The 16370-nt window shown below is 52.2% G+C and overlaps 1 protein-coding gene across 2 annotated transcripts in view; it reads right to left on the reverse strand.

Moving 5' to 3' along the window:
* The window catches only part of PM20D2 (peptidase M20 domain containing 2), a 234338-nt gene that overhangs the window by 76392 nt on the left and 141576 nt on the right, over window positions 1–16370 (reverse strand). For both annotated transcript variants that reach the window (XM_078648282.1, XM_078648281.1), the window contains exon 6: window positions 4772–4879. In XM_078648282.1, coding sequence (XP_078504408.1) covers window positions 4772–4879 — 108 coding nt within the window. The remainder of the gene's footprint in view (window positions 1–4771; window positions 4880–16370) is intronic.

The following is a 16370-nucleotide window of genomic DNA, read 5'->3' on the forward strand; positions in this document are numbered from 1 at the left end:
ATCCCTCTGCTATTGCCGGTTTAGTGCAAATATTCTATCACCAGATGCTGGGTCAACACGTTTCAAACCCTCTGTAATTATTGGGGTTCTCCTCAGGACCTGGACATTTCTGCAAAAAGTAATATGAAACAGCGAATTACATTAATCTATGAAATATTTATATGTTTTATTTTAGTCAAGCTCCCTTATAAAAACCTGCACTCGATTCTATTGTATTAAGGTACCTTCAAATCTCCTCATGCTGTCAGGAGTCTGTGGAGATTCCTTGTTGAAAACCATGTGTATTCAATCATTAAATTTCAATGGTCAGGGGCGTGGCCAAGAGCGTCAAGATGGCAGTCGCACTTTAGAAGTGCTCCGGACCCCTCCGTCATCTGCTTTGCATCCGCCAGCCATTGGGAACCCAGTGACCGTACGATCCTGCCTCGCTTACCTAGGGGTCTGAAGGAAGGTCCCTGTTGCTGCGCTCCCTGGTGCTCTATGGGGCGGCGGGCTCCTCTTGCTTCCTGGGCCTCCCTACGGCCCTCCCAGCATGGCGGCTGCTATCGCGACCATCGGCTCCCTGCCCGGCCTGTGATCCTGGAGGCGTTGTGGCGGTGCGCCTGGGCCCCCGGTCTCCTGTGGCTGCCTGGGGGGTCTGCGGCATTGTCGGGGCCATTGGTGTTGGTGGCGGCCTGCTCACGAGATTGAGCTCTCTTGCACCCCCCCCGTGTTTCTGGGGAGCCAAAGCCTGTTACCGACGGGCCTGTGGCTGCTTCCCCGCTGGAGGGGTGAGGTGCGGGTCGCATCGGTGAGCCGCCTGTGGTGTTCTTCTCGTCTCTGCATCTGGGGAGGACGTGCTTCCACACCGCCGCTTTGTCTCCGCGGCACCTCCAGGCTGCGGGGGATTGCTCGGCTGTATCCTTGTGCCTGCGGGCCGGCCCTGGTGCGGCTGGTGCTGCGGGGGCCCAGACGGTGCCTGCCTGCTTCCCGAGGTGGCTCCAATCAGGCCCGGGCTCCCGAAGGCAGGGGGAGTCCGGGACCGATTGGAGCCACCTCGGGTGCGGCTGAGGGGCTGCATTGTCCTCGCTCTCTCCCCCCCACGAACCGGCAGTCTAGCCTTCCTGCTGTGGGGGGCCACGCCTTGCTTCTGTGGGCTGCTGCAAGTCTGGGGCAGACCTGATTATTGACGGAGGCCAGCGTGGGAGGCTGCTGACGGCGAACCTGTTGGCAACCTGTGAAGCTGCGCTGCGGAGGTGACGGGGGCGCCGCATGGAGCTCCTGGAGGCCTGCACAGTGCTGCACTTGCGTATGAGAGGTGAGGAGGTGTTCTCGTGGCCGTGGGGGTGCAGGCCTCTGGGGGAGGTCGGCCGTCGATCTGGCGGCAGGAGGGACTGGTGCGCGGAACTTCGGGCTTGTCCTGGGCCTCTTCACCTCCCCCCTCCTCCCTTCGAGCCTTGGAGGGTCAGTGGTTCCTCGACTGCCGCCTCGGGCAGTGGTGCTTGGGCTTCCCAGCGGGGGCTCTGCTCTCTCCTACGCTAGGGGAGGGCCGGCGCTGGTCGGGCCTACTCTCCTGGTCAGCTACTCCTGCTTGACGCAGGGGCCCTGGGCTGAGGCCGCTGCCTGGCGCTCTGGATCGGCCGCACGGCTCGGGCGGCAGGTGGGGGGGTTCCTGGTTGTGGGCCCCACCACTGGATCCTGTTGTCTGGAGCCGTGACGCCCTGCTTCTGCCTTTGGAGTTGGCCTTCGCCTCCCGCGCTGCGGGCCCCGGTCCGGTACGCCCCCCCAGCCTCCATCTTTGGTGGTCCGACGACCCAGGAGCTGTCTTGTGGTACCCTGAGGCCCCGCGGAGTATGTTTGGATTGGCGTGGGGCAGCGCGAGCCGAATGCGCCCCGGGCCTTCCCCCCTTCCCAGACTGCCTGGAGGTCATCATTGTCTGAGACAAAATACCCAAGAACCCGGCTACTCAAACCAGAATGGACCGGTTCACCACCACTGATCCCAGAGCTACTGGTGGTCCTGCTGGCGTGCGTGCCCCTGCTGCACCAGACCTTGCTGTAATTCTCCAGGCGATCCAGACGTCGCAGTCCTCGGTCGAGGGCAAGATTGCAGAGGTCCGTATCGACATCACACTGATCAGGCAAGACTTCGAAACGCCAATGCTAGGATTAAGGAGGCGGAGTCCCGAGTGTCAGCTGTAGAGGATGACGTTCAACAACTCAAGGCCCAGATGAATCGGCTCCAGACCCACACGCAGGCACTCCAGCGGCGGGCTGAGGATGCAGAAAACTGCGCCCGTCGCAACAACCTTCGCCTGGTTGGATTTTCGGAGGGAGTGGAACAGGGTCGGGCAGCAGACTTTGTGGAGCGCTGGATACGCTCCTGGATGCCCAAGGGAGCGCTCTCCCCCTGGTTCACGATCGAAAGGGCGCACAGATCACTTGCCCCCAGCCGCAGCCGGGTGCCCCGCCGCTACCAATTATCCTGCGGATACTCAACTACCGGGACAGAGATACTATGCTGGCCGAATCCCGGAAGAAGCAGCCGCTTAGACACGAGAATCTGACGATCATGGTCTTCCCTGATTACACCAGGGAGGTCCAATCTCAGCGTCACTCCTTTGGGGAGGTCAAGCAGAAGCTGCGCTCGCGTAACATTCAATATAGGCTCCTCTTCCCTGCGCGGCAGCAAGTGCTCTTTCAGGACAAATCCATCTTCTTTGAGACTCCAGAGGAGGAGTGGACATGGGCAACAGAGGAGCGCCCGCTACGGATGCCTGCTCTTGATCATGCTCCACCCGCTGTCACTGGTGGCGCTCGGCCGGATGCTCCGACTCTTTGCCCGCGCCGTAGGCGCTCTGGGAGGCGCAGAGGCCAGCGCCACGCGCTCTCTGCTTCACAGACGGGCCCCTCGCAGGGACGCACGCCTGGGCCCTGCAGGAAGGCCTCTCCGGCCAGGCGGCGCTCTGGCTCCTTGGGCCGCACCGACCTCAGTTTGGCTTCTCCTCGACCGTCCTTGATAGACCTTCTAGACACTGATCTTTCCCGCAGCCCGACGCGGCTCAACGGGCCGGCCTGATCACAGCACAGCAATATAGGCCTTTCGCATGATGTCTGGGACACCCGGTTGGGGTTGGTTGAGACTAGCGACTGAGACAGTATTCCAATGGGTCGCTAACTGTTCACCGATGGTATAGGACATGGACATCCTACTATGAGGAGGGGTCCTCCACGACTTACCCCGTTTCCAAGCGTTTTTAGCTTGCAGGGAACTTCACAAAAAGTGAAGACATTCAAACATAAAACATGGGTCTATTCTTTCTGAAAAAATATCTAAACCCTTAAAAGACATCAAGCGAATCAAAAAAGGTGAGGTTAGGAAAGAATTCTAATGCCAAAACAAGCCAAAAAGGGAGAGCTCAGTCTCCCCGAATTTTGTTACTAGGTGTTGTAAAAAAGAACTGACTTAACTGTCACCTTTCAGGTTTGATGACACAGGCGGAAGGGAGAAGCACTTGAAGGCGCAGTGCCAGTTTTTTGTATACATTTACATAGCAGCCAATGTGCTACCACTACCCTTCATTCCCTTTCCTTTTAAAAAGAAAGCTTTGTGAAAGATTTTCTATAGTCACTCTGATTTACTTAGTGACTGTTTTATTAAATTGGATGTTTTTTTAAGAATGTAAATAAATAAAACAGGTTGCACACATTTATTTTCAATACTGTGGAGCTCCTTTCTACACAAAGGTACTGCTCAGATGCATATGTTAATTTTTAAGTATATTTTATTAAAGTGCTGTGGAATCCTGTGCAAATATCAGTTGTTACCCATTCCTCAACCTCTACTAAGAACCGTTTTTCTACTGCGTACATTTACCAATCCCTGAACCCTAAAACCCTTTACTATTCTATACCTTTAACCGATACTGAACGTTAAAAATGCTCACTAGCCCGAACCAATACCTGAACCCTAAAATCCATTCAGCCTACCCAAACCTTACCCAACCCTGAACCTTAGAAGCCCTTACAACCTCATACCCTTACCCATCCCTAAACCATAAACACACCATACTACTCCCTACCCTTACCCATTCCTGAACCCTAAAAAGCCTTACAAACCTGAACTTTTACCCACTCTGAACACATAAGCTCCTGTCACTCCTCATTTCCCATTAATTCCCTTATTAAAATGGAATTTGAAAATTACCGGTCTGGTGAAGACTTGCATTGTAAAGTGCCAGAAAATGGCATACATGGTACTTACCTGCATGGTAATGTTCTGATTATTGCAATGCTTAATTTGTAAAAAGGTAAGTGCCAGGGCTCCTCTCGGGAGGCCACTGCAGCCTGCACCACCATTGCCCCTGACAGTGCTCCCAATGACAGTACTAACACAACTACTAACCACTGCACTCCTGCAAGTGATGCAATTCAGACTATTTAAATGTATGTTGGCTTATTAAACAAACTTGTTGTGCTCATCTCAAAATTAAAAAGACAGCCCCACCATGTGGTGAACTGTCACTAGAGACGGTGCTGACAATTAAGTGCCGGTGCTGAGCTCCGGAAACCACTTGCTCAAATCAAGCACTGGTTTATTGCTTTCAAGACTATTTTCTATTAGGGGATTCACCCCTCAATTAGAAATGCCATGGAATTCAAATTGTAAAAGTTTGCCAGGTCAATGGATTTCTCTGTTTTCAGCTGTGCATGACAAAAGATATATACACTTAAAAATCACTTGTGCTAACGCAAATGCTGCAAACCAAGCTAAAGATCGTTTATTACTTACCTGTAGCTTCTGTGTATTTTTCTGTATGGTTCAGGGCATCAGTCCCTATATAAAAATATGGATGGATTCCTGGAACTACAAACGTAACATTTCCAAAATCGGTGGAACCTGAAAAAGAAAAAGCAAGTTCTCAAAGGTCATGCCTGTTGAACTACATCCTACAAGATCTGCTTAAAAGAGGAGGTGTTGTGAAATTAGGTATAATTGTTCACATAGCTTAACAATTACTTGAAAGAAGGTTCACGGCATGTCTGTATAGCCCTTGGCATATAGGTTTAACTTTTTTTAAATATAAACATTACAACTGTTACATTATTATAAAAAGTATCTCATTTTAAGCCTCTGAGGCCAGAAGGTACTACTGAGCATAAGGAGGCCCAGAACAACTGTGGATTTTAAAGTCTAATCTATCATTCATGGTGCTTGGCCAGAATTGCCAATTCCGTGAAAACTAACTTAAAAATATGCTTTTAGAAGTAATATTATAACCGGAAAAAGGAATAATCATGGCAACTTGGCCAGGATCCCCAAAAAAGGCTGTTACCAACCCAATCATATCCAATACGAAATGAATATATTTTGCAGTACAACAACGAACTGAAAATTAGTAATGAAACACAAAAGCTAAAAGAACCAAATAATTAAGGCAAACAACTGTGTCACTACTTTATTGATGTGGTCTTTGGTACATCATAACTGCTGCTGCTATTAGTACTAATATCTTCAGGATTACTAATAGTGCTGCTGAACACGCATATACCACTGCAAATTGAGCATTACTACTATTATTACTCTTGGTGCCGCACATCAAGGCTCTGGAAGATTCAGACATCTGCACTTGCTTTAAGTGTAATCTTTAAGCAATAAGGAGGGTTGGGATGGCTCTGTTACCACACCAAGGAACATGAGCGTTGTATTGAGGGTGGGGCAATTTTATGTGTAGCTTTTGCTGTTTTTTTTGTTAGATACAAAGCGCAACCTCGTCTTGAATGCATTGGAGCGCATTGAGCACTTGTTACTGAACACATGGACACATTTATTTATTGGTAGTAACGGGGAGATTAAGTGATTTGCCCAGAATCACAAGATGTTGAGCCGACATTGAGACTCGAACCTGGTTACCCAGTTCCAAAATCTGCAGCTCTGATCATTACAATAATCAAACACATGGGGGTCAGGGGGATATTTAAAGACCAACAGTGCTACAGCCCCAAAGCATACAGAAAAACCAACTTCATGGTAGCACAGGGTCTAAACCTCATCAGAGGGATGCCTACTGTGTGTGAACGGTCAGCGAAATCCTTCACTGGGTACTCTCAGTGTAATAGAGGTTTCCCATCAGAATTCCAACCTGTACCGCCCTACATCATTTGGGAGTCTGGCAGAGGGCACACGGAGAGTGACCCAATGTACGATTTGGCAAGATCATACCTTTCGTCTCCTATGTCCCTATGTATCTAGGTGTATACCTCTATTACACTGAGAGTACCCAGTGAAGGATTTCGCTGACAGTTCACACACAGTAGGCATCCCTCTGATGAGGTTTAGACCCTGTGCTACCATGAAGTTGGTTTTTCCGCTCTGATCATTACGCCACATCCCCCCACGTGTGTTTCTGACATTCATATTATCAGTAAAAGGTCCAAAATGAACCAGAAATCCCATGTTCCCTCATTGTAGTGCTGGACTTCCTCACTCCGTCCTCTCTCTCCCTTTGGAGTTGCTTTGAAATCCTCCTGCTGCAAGAGAGGGCTTGGCAACAGCACATGGTTTCTTTGGGGATGGTGGTCCTTAGAAAGAAGAAGGTACTGGTTCCTCAAGGTTTCCCAGGATAAATGTTGTACGCTGAGGACACCTTTAGGGTAGAGTTGGGTGTTGTCAGCATAGAGCAGATAATAGATCCCAGACTTTTTTTAACGGTTTCCTAGTGGTTCCATGTATAGATTGAAGAGGGTATGCCTTGATCTGAAGCCTTTGATGTAGGGAGACACTTTGCTATTTTAATAATCTGAGATCTGACCAAAAGGTATGATTCAACCAGTGCTTTAAATGGGCCGGTACTCACCAGTACTGAGTACCGGCACTTCTCGTTTTTTTTTCTAAACAATTTTATTGATATCAAGAACAGTCATTGGGCATATAAAACACATTCCTTGCATACAGAGAGGGAGTCAAATCAAGAAATCCAGTACATTAATACATAGAAGGTAATTCAGCTGTGTCAGTTAGGTGACCCCACTGCCCTCCTCAGTTCCGCACCTCCCTCCACTCTACTCCGAATCGCTGTCGCTATCAAGCTGTGGTGGCTCGCAAATACACCCTCAGTATTCATTCCTTGCACCCCAGATCCTGATCCATTTCCGCGGACATTTATGATTCAGATACACTGCCCTTTCAGCCACCATCGCAGTATCTAAATCTGAACACCAATCCCTGAGCGTTGGTACCACATGAGATCCCCAGAATCTGGCAATATTTCTTTTAGCATGCATGATACCCAGTGTGACCCAGTCCTGCATGGAGTGATTAAGATCAGTAGGCTCCCAAATGTTTAATAAGCAGCATCGTGGTTCTGGGACCAAGGAGTCTTTTACCACTTGTGATATAGTCCGCATAACCTGAGCCCAGAAATCAGCAACCCGGGGGCAGTCCCAGATGGTATGAAAGAATGTCCCCTCCTCTCCACAACCCCGCAGACAGTACTTATGTGCGGCTTTCCATATCTTATGAAGGATGACCCTAATGTAGTAAACACGGTGTAGAATTTTCAACTGTATTAATCGGAGTCTAGATGGTATGGCCACCTCCCGTGGTGAGGAGAGCGCAGTTTGCCAATCCGACTCGTCGAACTCTCCCACCTCCACGGTCCAGGCCGCCCTGAGCTTCAGAGTGGGATCAGAGAGGTTATTAATAAGTTTACGATAGACAAAGGAGGTCGCCTTTTGGGGCATGTGCTCCGTCAGAAGCCTATCCTCTAGTGGGGTGGATTCAGGTAAATCGTCGCCGGGGTGGACAAGCGACCTCAGGGCGTGACTAATTTGCAAATACCGGAATCGTTCCGTGTGCGCTAAATCATATTGTTCCACAAGCTGTTCAAAGGAGAGAACGGCACCTCTCCTCCAGAGGTCTCCCACCATGGAGATGTCTATCAAGTCCCAGGCCTCAAAGCCTTTACTGTTACATAGACGGCCCAGTCGACGTGACGACCAGAGTGGCTTCATCTGCGTAAGTGTATCCTTACATTTCAGGCGGGCCAAAGCCAAATACCACAACCTCACCGTATGGGCCGTGGGGCCAAGCAAGGCCGCAGCACATTTTTTGTCGTAAAGTGCGGTCAGTACACCGCCATTGCCTGGGCCATACCTGTCCGCCTTGAATGCAGGCTCAGTCTGCGGAGCGTGCAGCCATTGGTTTATGATCTTCAACTGGGCTGCCCAGTAATATAGCTGAATATCAGGGAGTTCTATGCTTCCATCAAACCAGCCCCTAACTAATTTATGTCGGTGTAACCGGCGGGGTAGGGAAAGGCAGGAGACGGGTCTTGGTGATGGTTAAAAAAGGCTTTATTTGGTGGAACAATAAGTCAGTACAGGTTTTCCTGGATACGACTCTCCTCGGGGATCTGCTCCTCTCACGGCGGCTCTCTCAGTACTCCTTCCTCCCGTCGCCGAGTCGGGCTCCTCCTCCTCCTTCCTTCGTCGGGCTCCGTGGTGACCTAGGCTCCGCCGGCGGGGAAGACACAAGAGAGGGAGTATCAGGTACACGCTTGATAAACCAACAGTCGTGGGGAAGGGAGTGAAGACAACCTCAGTGCTCGGGGTAGTTAGAGGACGTGAGGGACGTGAGGGACGTGGATACCGGGGACTTAATAAGGGCTCACGGGGTGCCTCTACCCTTCCTTCCGACCCTACCCGCTATCCGGTCACGCACCTCGGATAGCCACGCCCCTCCTGGGGAGCGGCTGGGCGATGTGTGGTATCGTTGGCCTCCTGGCTCCTGAGTCACCGCTATGCTCCTTCGGATCCCGGCCTCCTGATACTCGCGGTTCTCCTCCGCTACCGATGCCTCTCCCGTCCCGTCCTCCGATGTCGCTCTCTTCTCCTCCTCCGATGTCGCTCTCGCCTCCTCCTCCGATGTCGCTCTCGCCTTCTCTGTCTGTTTCCTCTCTGTTCCACCTTCGTATTCGCTCTTGCTCCACGCCGCTCCTCTCCACTCACTGACCGCTCCTCCGGTGTAAAGACACACCTGTGCTCTCTTGCTGTCTTCTTTTAAGGTGGAGCCAGGCTCCTCCTCTGCAACACTCCCGCCAGACCAGTTAAAGGGCCCGAGGCCCATATCCTCATCATCGCAACTATACCGCTCCACTTGCCAGTTCCACACAGGGGTTGTTGACGGCTGTGGAAACAAGAGGGAGGGGTCACAGGTTACAGGCACACACCGGGGTACAGGGTGCGGGGGACACCCGTCCCCGTTACACACCATCCCCCCTGGACACTTCCGTTCGGTAAGTGGATGCTTGGAAAGGTAGTCAACCCCGGTATTGTCGATGCCCTTCTTGTGATAGACAGTGAAAGCGTATGGTTGCAGGGCCAAGAACCACCGCATCATCCTGGTGTTTTTCGACCTGTTGCGGGCCATCCATTGGAGGGGGGCATGGTCAGTATAGAGGGTAAACGGTTGTCCCTCCAGATAATACGCCAACTTTTCTACAGTCCACTTAATGGCCAAGCACTCTTTCTCCACCGTGGGGTACTTGAGCTCCCTCGGGAACAGCTTTCTACTGACAGAGAATAGGATGGTCAACCCCGTCCGCCCCTATCTGGGATAACACGGCCCCAATCCCATATTCGGAAGCATCCGTGTGAAAGGAGAAGGGACGTGAGAAGTCGGGAGAAGTCAGAATGGGGGAGGAGGTGATCAGGCGTTTCAGGGTGATGAAGGCTTCCTGCATCTCGGACGTGGGGGACAAGAGGTCCGTTTGTCTGACCTTGGTTTGTAGTGTGTCCGTGAGGGGGGCTGCTAGCTGGGCGAACTGTGGGATGAAGCGTCTATAGTAGCCGATCAGCCGATCAGCCCCAAGAACGCTCGCATCTCCTTCTTCGTACTGGGGAACGGGGTCTCGGCTATAGCCCTGACCCTCTCGATTTGTGGCTCAATAAGGCCGTGTCCGAGGACATACCCCAGGTATTTCCCTTCTTGGAATGCCATGCGGGATTTCTTTCCGTTGATTTTCAGACCCGCTTTTTCGAGAGTCTCGAATACCAGATGTAGATGGGTCAAATGCGTCTGCCAGTCTGGGCTGAATACGACGATGTCGTCCAAATACGCTGATGTGAACGTCGTAAGGTCCTTCAACACGTGATTCATTAGCCTTTGAAACGTGGCCGGGGCGCCATGAAGTCCAAATGGTAGCACCGTGAATTCAAAGTGTCCGTCTTCCGTGGAAAAGGCAGTCTTGTGTCGGTCCTCTTCCCTAAGGGGTACCTGCCAGTACCCCTTTGTTAGGTCTATGGTACTAATGTACCGGGCTTCCCCGAGTTTCTCGATCAGTTCATCGATCCGTGGAATCGGATAAGCGTCGAAAGTGGAGATCTCATTGAGTGCGCGGAAATCCATGCAGAGTCTTTCGGGGGTTGATTTGCAGTTTATAACTGGTGTTGCCAATGGTAGAGACCACCCGATAGGGACCTCCCCATTCTGCTTTGAACTTCTGAGTAGAGGAGGGCAGCAAAACCAAAGCCCAGTCGTCCTTCTGTAGTTTTCTCCACCTCTTCCCCTTGTAGTATATGGTTTTTTGCTTTTGTTGGCTTTGTTCCAGATTGGTGTACGCCAGGTCTCTCATCTTCCCTAGTTTGGATCGGAGGTTACGTGCGTATTCCAGTGTTTTAGCGTCTCTTCTGGTGTCTACTTCTCCCAGGCCTCTTTCGTCATGTCCAAGAGCGAGCGTGGTGGTCGTCCATACAACAATTCGAACGACGAGAACCCCAGGCTGCTCTGTTTTTGTCCTCGTATCACATCCAAAGCCAGAGGTAAGACCTGGTCCCAGTCTGCTCCGTTAATATCCAACATTTTCCCGAGAGTGGTCTTTAAGGTTCTATTATACCGCTCTACGAGACCGTCGGTTTGGGGGTGGTATACCGCGGTTCGTATCTGATGTATGTTCAGGAGTTGACAGACCTCCTTCATCAGTCGGGATACGAATGGGGTGCCCTGGTCCGTGAGGATCTCTTTGGGGAAACCCACCCTGGAAAAGAGTTCCAACATTTTGTCAGCCACTTGTTTGGTCGTAGTGGTGGTCAACGGAAATGCCTCCGGAAACCTCGTCGAATAGTCCACCAGCACGAGGACATATTGGTTTCCTTTCCGGGTCTTGGGCAGAGGCCCGATGAGATCCATACTCACCCTCTCTAACGGCACACCGATGATGGGTAAAGGCTGCAGAGGGACGGCAGGGGGTCGGGTCATGTTCCGCTTCTGGCATACCTCACATTCCTGACAGTATGCCATAGTGTCTTTGTAGATCCCCGGCCAGTAGAAATGTCAAAGGATGTTCTGGGTTGTTTTCTCTGTGCCGATATGGCCTGCGCCCAGATGGGCGTGGGAGTAGAAGAGCACCTGTTCCCTGAACGCAACGGGGACCATTAATTGTTCAGGGTCGTCTTTCTGTCCCTGTCGATAAAGCAGGTCGTTTTTCACAAAAAAACGGGGATATGGTTGGGGTGTTTGGCCCCGAGTCTGCTGGGCGTTCTCCCATGCGTTGAATAGAGTAGCGTCATTGGCTTGTGAGAAACGGAAGCTGCGGTCCAGTACCCACGGCTCAGGGGACACAAGGGCGGGTATAGGCTGGTTGTCCAGTTGGTCCCTTTTGAGTGGTATGCGGGGATTCAGGCTCTGGCTAAACATTTCCAGGAAAGCCGGGTTATCCGTCCCTATAATGAGGTCTTCAGGGAGAGTTGACATCACGCCTACCCTGATGCTCTGGGGTCTACCTTTCAAGGGGACTATGGGAAGGAGAGCCACCGGATACGGCCTAACGTCCCCATGAACACACCTGATGTGCACTCGGTCCTTCGGGATAACCTGGGTGGGCCTCACATGTTGGGTCTGAACCACCGACTGTCGACAGCCGGAATCTAAAAGGGCTTGGATGGGGGAATTGTTTACCCTTACACCTCACTCTGAATGCATGTCCCATTTCGGCTGAATATAATACATTTCTTGGTAAGTAGCCGACCTCCATTGGTTCCTCGGCCGGTTTCCTTCGTGGGCACATCCGGGCTATGTGGCCCCATGTACCGCACTCGAAACATTGCGGGCCGCTGTGCGACGGAGGTTCAGGTCTCCAAGGTTTCGGTTTAACCGGCTCTAGGATTTTCACAGGTTTCTTCTCCGTCTTACTGGCGGCTTTTTGTCTCACTAGTTCCCACAAGGGGGGAGGTCTTGGCTGGACCCGGGAGAAGGTAGTTGCTATGTCCACCGCCTGGGAGGTGGTAAGGTTATGATGTTGCCGTAACCACCTCTGGGTTGCGTAAGGAAGAGCCTCCAGGAACTGTTCAAGGTACACCCTGTCCATGATTTCCTCTTTTGTGCAGACGTTAGGGGTTAGCCACTTGTCGGCCGCCATTTTCAGCCGTACAAACAGGGTTTTGTGGGTCTACCCGGGGACTCCCTCTCTTTTCTGAACCGGAGGCGGTAGGCTTCCTGATCCAGTCCCAGATGGTCCAGAATTATTCTTTTGATGTCAGCATAGGCTGTGTCGCCCGTCGGATTAGCCACCTGGTAGGCGGCCTGGGCTTCCCCCATCAGCAAAGGGGCTAGAAAGAAGGGCCACTTGGCCACGGGCCACCCACAGGCCCTGGCGGCTCTCTCAAAATTTAGGAGAAAAGAATCGGGGTCCTCCCCCGGTTGATACTTCTGGAGGGAGACCCCGCTGATACTCTGAGGAGTCCCCCCGATAGATATGGGTCCAGTCACTATGGGAGGGTCAAGGGCGCGAGCAGTCATGGCTGCCTTTATGATTCCCCGGTCAGCCTCGGCCGACAGGATCTGTTGCTCCATCACCCATTCTAGTCGTTCCTGTCCCTTCGCCAAGCGTTGCAAAACTTCGACCATCTTCGTTAGGCAGATGGAAGGGCTGCCCGCATTCTCCACCACTGTAACCGGCGGGGTAGGGAAAGGCAGGAGACGGGTCTTGGTGATGGTTAAAAAAGGCTTTATTTGGTGGAACAATAAGTCAGTACAGGTTTTCCTGGATACGACTCTCCTCGGGGGATCTGCTCGTCCCACGGCGGCTCTTTCTCAGTACTCCTTCCTCCCGTCGCCGAGTCGGGCTCCTCCTCCTCCTTCCTTCGTCGGGCTCCGTGGTGACCCAGGCTCCGCCGGCGGGGAAGACACAAGAGAGGGAGTATCAGGTACACGCTTGATAAACCAACAGTCGTGGGGAAGGGAGTGAAGACAACCTCAGTGCTCGGGGTAGTTAGAGGACGTGAGGGACGTGGATACCGGGGACTTAATAAGGGCTCACGGGGTGCCTCTACCCTTCCTTCCGACCGAACCCGCTATCCGGTCACGCACCTCGGTTAGCCACGCCCCTCCTGCGGGAGCGGCTGGGCGAAACGTGGTATCGTGTGCCTCCTGGCTCCTGAGTCACCGCTACGCTCCTTCGGATCCCGGCCTCCTGATACTCGCGGTTCTCCTCCGCTACCGATGCCTCTCCCGTCCCGTCCTCCGATGTAGCTCTCTTCTCCTCCTCCGATGTCGCTCTCGCCTCCTCCTCCGATGTCGCTCTCGCCTCCTCCGTCTGTTTCCTCTCTGTTCCACCTTCGTATTCGCTCTTGCTCCACGGCGCCCCTCTCCTCTCCACTCACTGACCGCTCCTCCGGTGTAAAGACACACCTGTGCTCTCTTGCTGTCTTCTTTTAAGGTGGAGCCGGACTCCTCCTCTGCAACACTCCTGCCAGACCAGTTAAAGGGCCCGAGGCCCATATCCTCATCATCGCAACTATACCCCTCCACTTGCCAGTTCCACGCAGGGGTTGTAGACGGCTGTGGAAACAAGAGGGAGGGGTCGCAGGTTACAGGCACACACCGAGGTACAGGGGGCGGGGGCCACCCGTCCCAGTTACAGTCGGGAAATACGCGCTGGTTTGGCCCCCCAAAGGAGACCGAGACAAGTGCGTCTATGGCCCTGAAATATTTAGGAGGTACAAGAAATGGGGTATTCTCGAGGATATAAAGTAGCCGAGGCAAAGTCATCATTTTAAATAATGCCTCCTTTCCCAGAAGGGTCAGCGGTAAGTGCTTTACGTCACTACGAAAATGCTCGAGAGGGGGCGTCAAATTATGTCGAAAGAAGGCCTCCTGGTTGGGCGTCACCCAGACCCCCAGATATTCACAGGGCTCGGCAGTGACCACCAACTGACAGTCAGCCGGAAGCTGCGGTGGGGGGCCTTTAAGGACAAATAAAACTGACTTGGACCAATTAATGGTATACCCCGAGGCCCGTACAAAGATTTAAAAGATGTTAAGAAGCACTATAATCGAGCGTTTGGGCAGGGTCAGATAGAGAAGGATATCATCAGCATACAATGATATGCGGTCCTCCCACGTCTCAGCCCAGCTGAGTCCTTTAATCATGGGGTCCCACCGTATCCACGCGGCCAACGGCTCATGGATCAGTGCAAATAGCAAGAGCGACAGGGGGCATCCCTGACGTGTGCCGCTACCGAGTTGGAAATCTCTGGAGATATGGCCGTTAGCCACCACATGGGCTAGGGGCTTAGTGTAGAGTAGCTTCACCCACGCACAAATTTTGGTCCGAAGCCAAGATGCCGAAGAATCGCAAAGAGATAAGGCCATTCAACCATGTCGAACGCCATTCGGGCGTCGAGCGAGAGGATCACCGCCGGCTCTGGAAGTCTCGGTATCTGTGCCATCACCGCATGGACCCGGCGTAGATTAAGAGCAGTATTTCTGTTCGGCATGAACCCAGATTGGTCCGGGTGAATCAGTGTCTCTAGATGCGGGGTCAGCCGGTGAGCTATAATTTTTGCCAGTATCTTTGCCTCCGCCTTCAATAAGGAGATCGGACGATACGAGGTGCACAGGTTCGGGGGTTTGCCAGGTTTCGGAATAGCAATTATTGTAGCTGTTTGTTGGTCTCGCAGCAATTCCCTCTTGCTCAAACTATCTAAGAACATCCCCAGAAGGTGCGGAGCAGTTAGGTCAGATATTCGCTTATAAAGTTCTATGGGGATCCCATTGGGACAAAGGCTTTAACCTGATTGTAAAGAGTGGACTGCAGCAAGAACCTCATCCTTTGTGAAATCAGTGTCTAGAGCCGAGGCCTCGTCCTCTGATATGGAAGGCATTTTTATATCCTTGATATGGCACTTCTCATTTTTACCGCTCTGAGTACTGGCACTTCTCTGCTGCCAAGGAGAGTACTGGTACTCATCAAAGGTAGGCTCATTGTTGCTTTGGCTCATGCACACGAACGAGGCTGTCTGACAGCCAAAGTGCCTCTAGCCCAAGCTGAGCCACCTCTAAACAATTCAGCAGGGCTCATCTGCATAATGTCCGGTGTTCACCATCATGATGTGTTTGACAGAGCAGGGCCCATTCAGGCCCAATGGTGTCAAACACATTCACACCATGGTGTGCATTTGTGCACACACTCAAATCCAGGCATCCCGCTGACAGCAGCAATAGCAGCAATTAAGAAAGCCACAGGAGATAAGGGGTGTACAATGGCCTTTAGCCCAACTGAGTCTTTTGTGTGAGTGTCTGTCTGGTTCTGTCTGGGTGTTTGCCTGCTTGTGTGCACATGTTTGTGTGTGTGTGTGTGTGTGAGAGAGAAAAGCGAGTGAAAGAGGGAGAGATTCCAGGCACTACGGAGGTATTTTAAAGAACATTCTTGGAAAGCTTTGTGTGAGCACTGCTGCTTGTTTCTTTGAGTGCGCACTCAAGAATACATAAGTAGAGAGGAGGAGCTTAGCGCGCACCCAAGATGGTCGCGTGAGCTCAGAGCTCCCGGACCCTCGCCACCTCCACCGACTATCCTGCACCTTATCCTGATTTGGACGACGGGCTTTTGTGGTTGTGACCCTGCTGATCATTTCCTCGTTTTCGCATTTCGTCTAGGCTCCCAGGAGCCGGAAATATGGACTTTTGACCATTTTTGGCCTGCTCCATGGTACTGCCCCGGGCTTGCTTTCCCTGCCAGCCGGGTGGTAATTGAATAACAACGGCACGTGTGACTCTCCCCTGCCCGGTCTCCAACTTTCGGTTTCGGTTCCGGTGCCTCCACCTCATGGACTCTGCCTTGGTCGCCTAGGTGATTTGATCCTCTCACCTGGCCCGCAGGTGCTTGGCGATCCTGGTTTTCCCTGCTTCTTGACTGGTGGCTGGCCTTTACCGATTCTCCGACTTGCTGAGGGCACTTCGAGTGTAGCCATTTTCACTAGGTCTCAGAGTACCCCTCGGGGCGTAGGACCCAAATTGGCCACCAAGCCCGAGGGAGAAAGACGCAAGACCAGACCGGCAGTTCGAGGAGGCTCTGTGCAGTCCAACGTCATGGATCGATACACCCTCACTAAGG

This window comes from Lissotriton helveticus, chromosome 6 (genome assembly GCF_964261635.1).
Source record: "Lissotriton helveticus chromosome 6, aLisHel1.1, whole genome shotgun sequence".
Taxonomy (NCBI): Eukaryota; Metazoa; Chordata; class Amphibia; order Caudata; family Salamandridae; genus Lissotriton; species Lissotriton helveticus.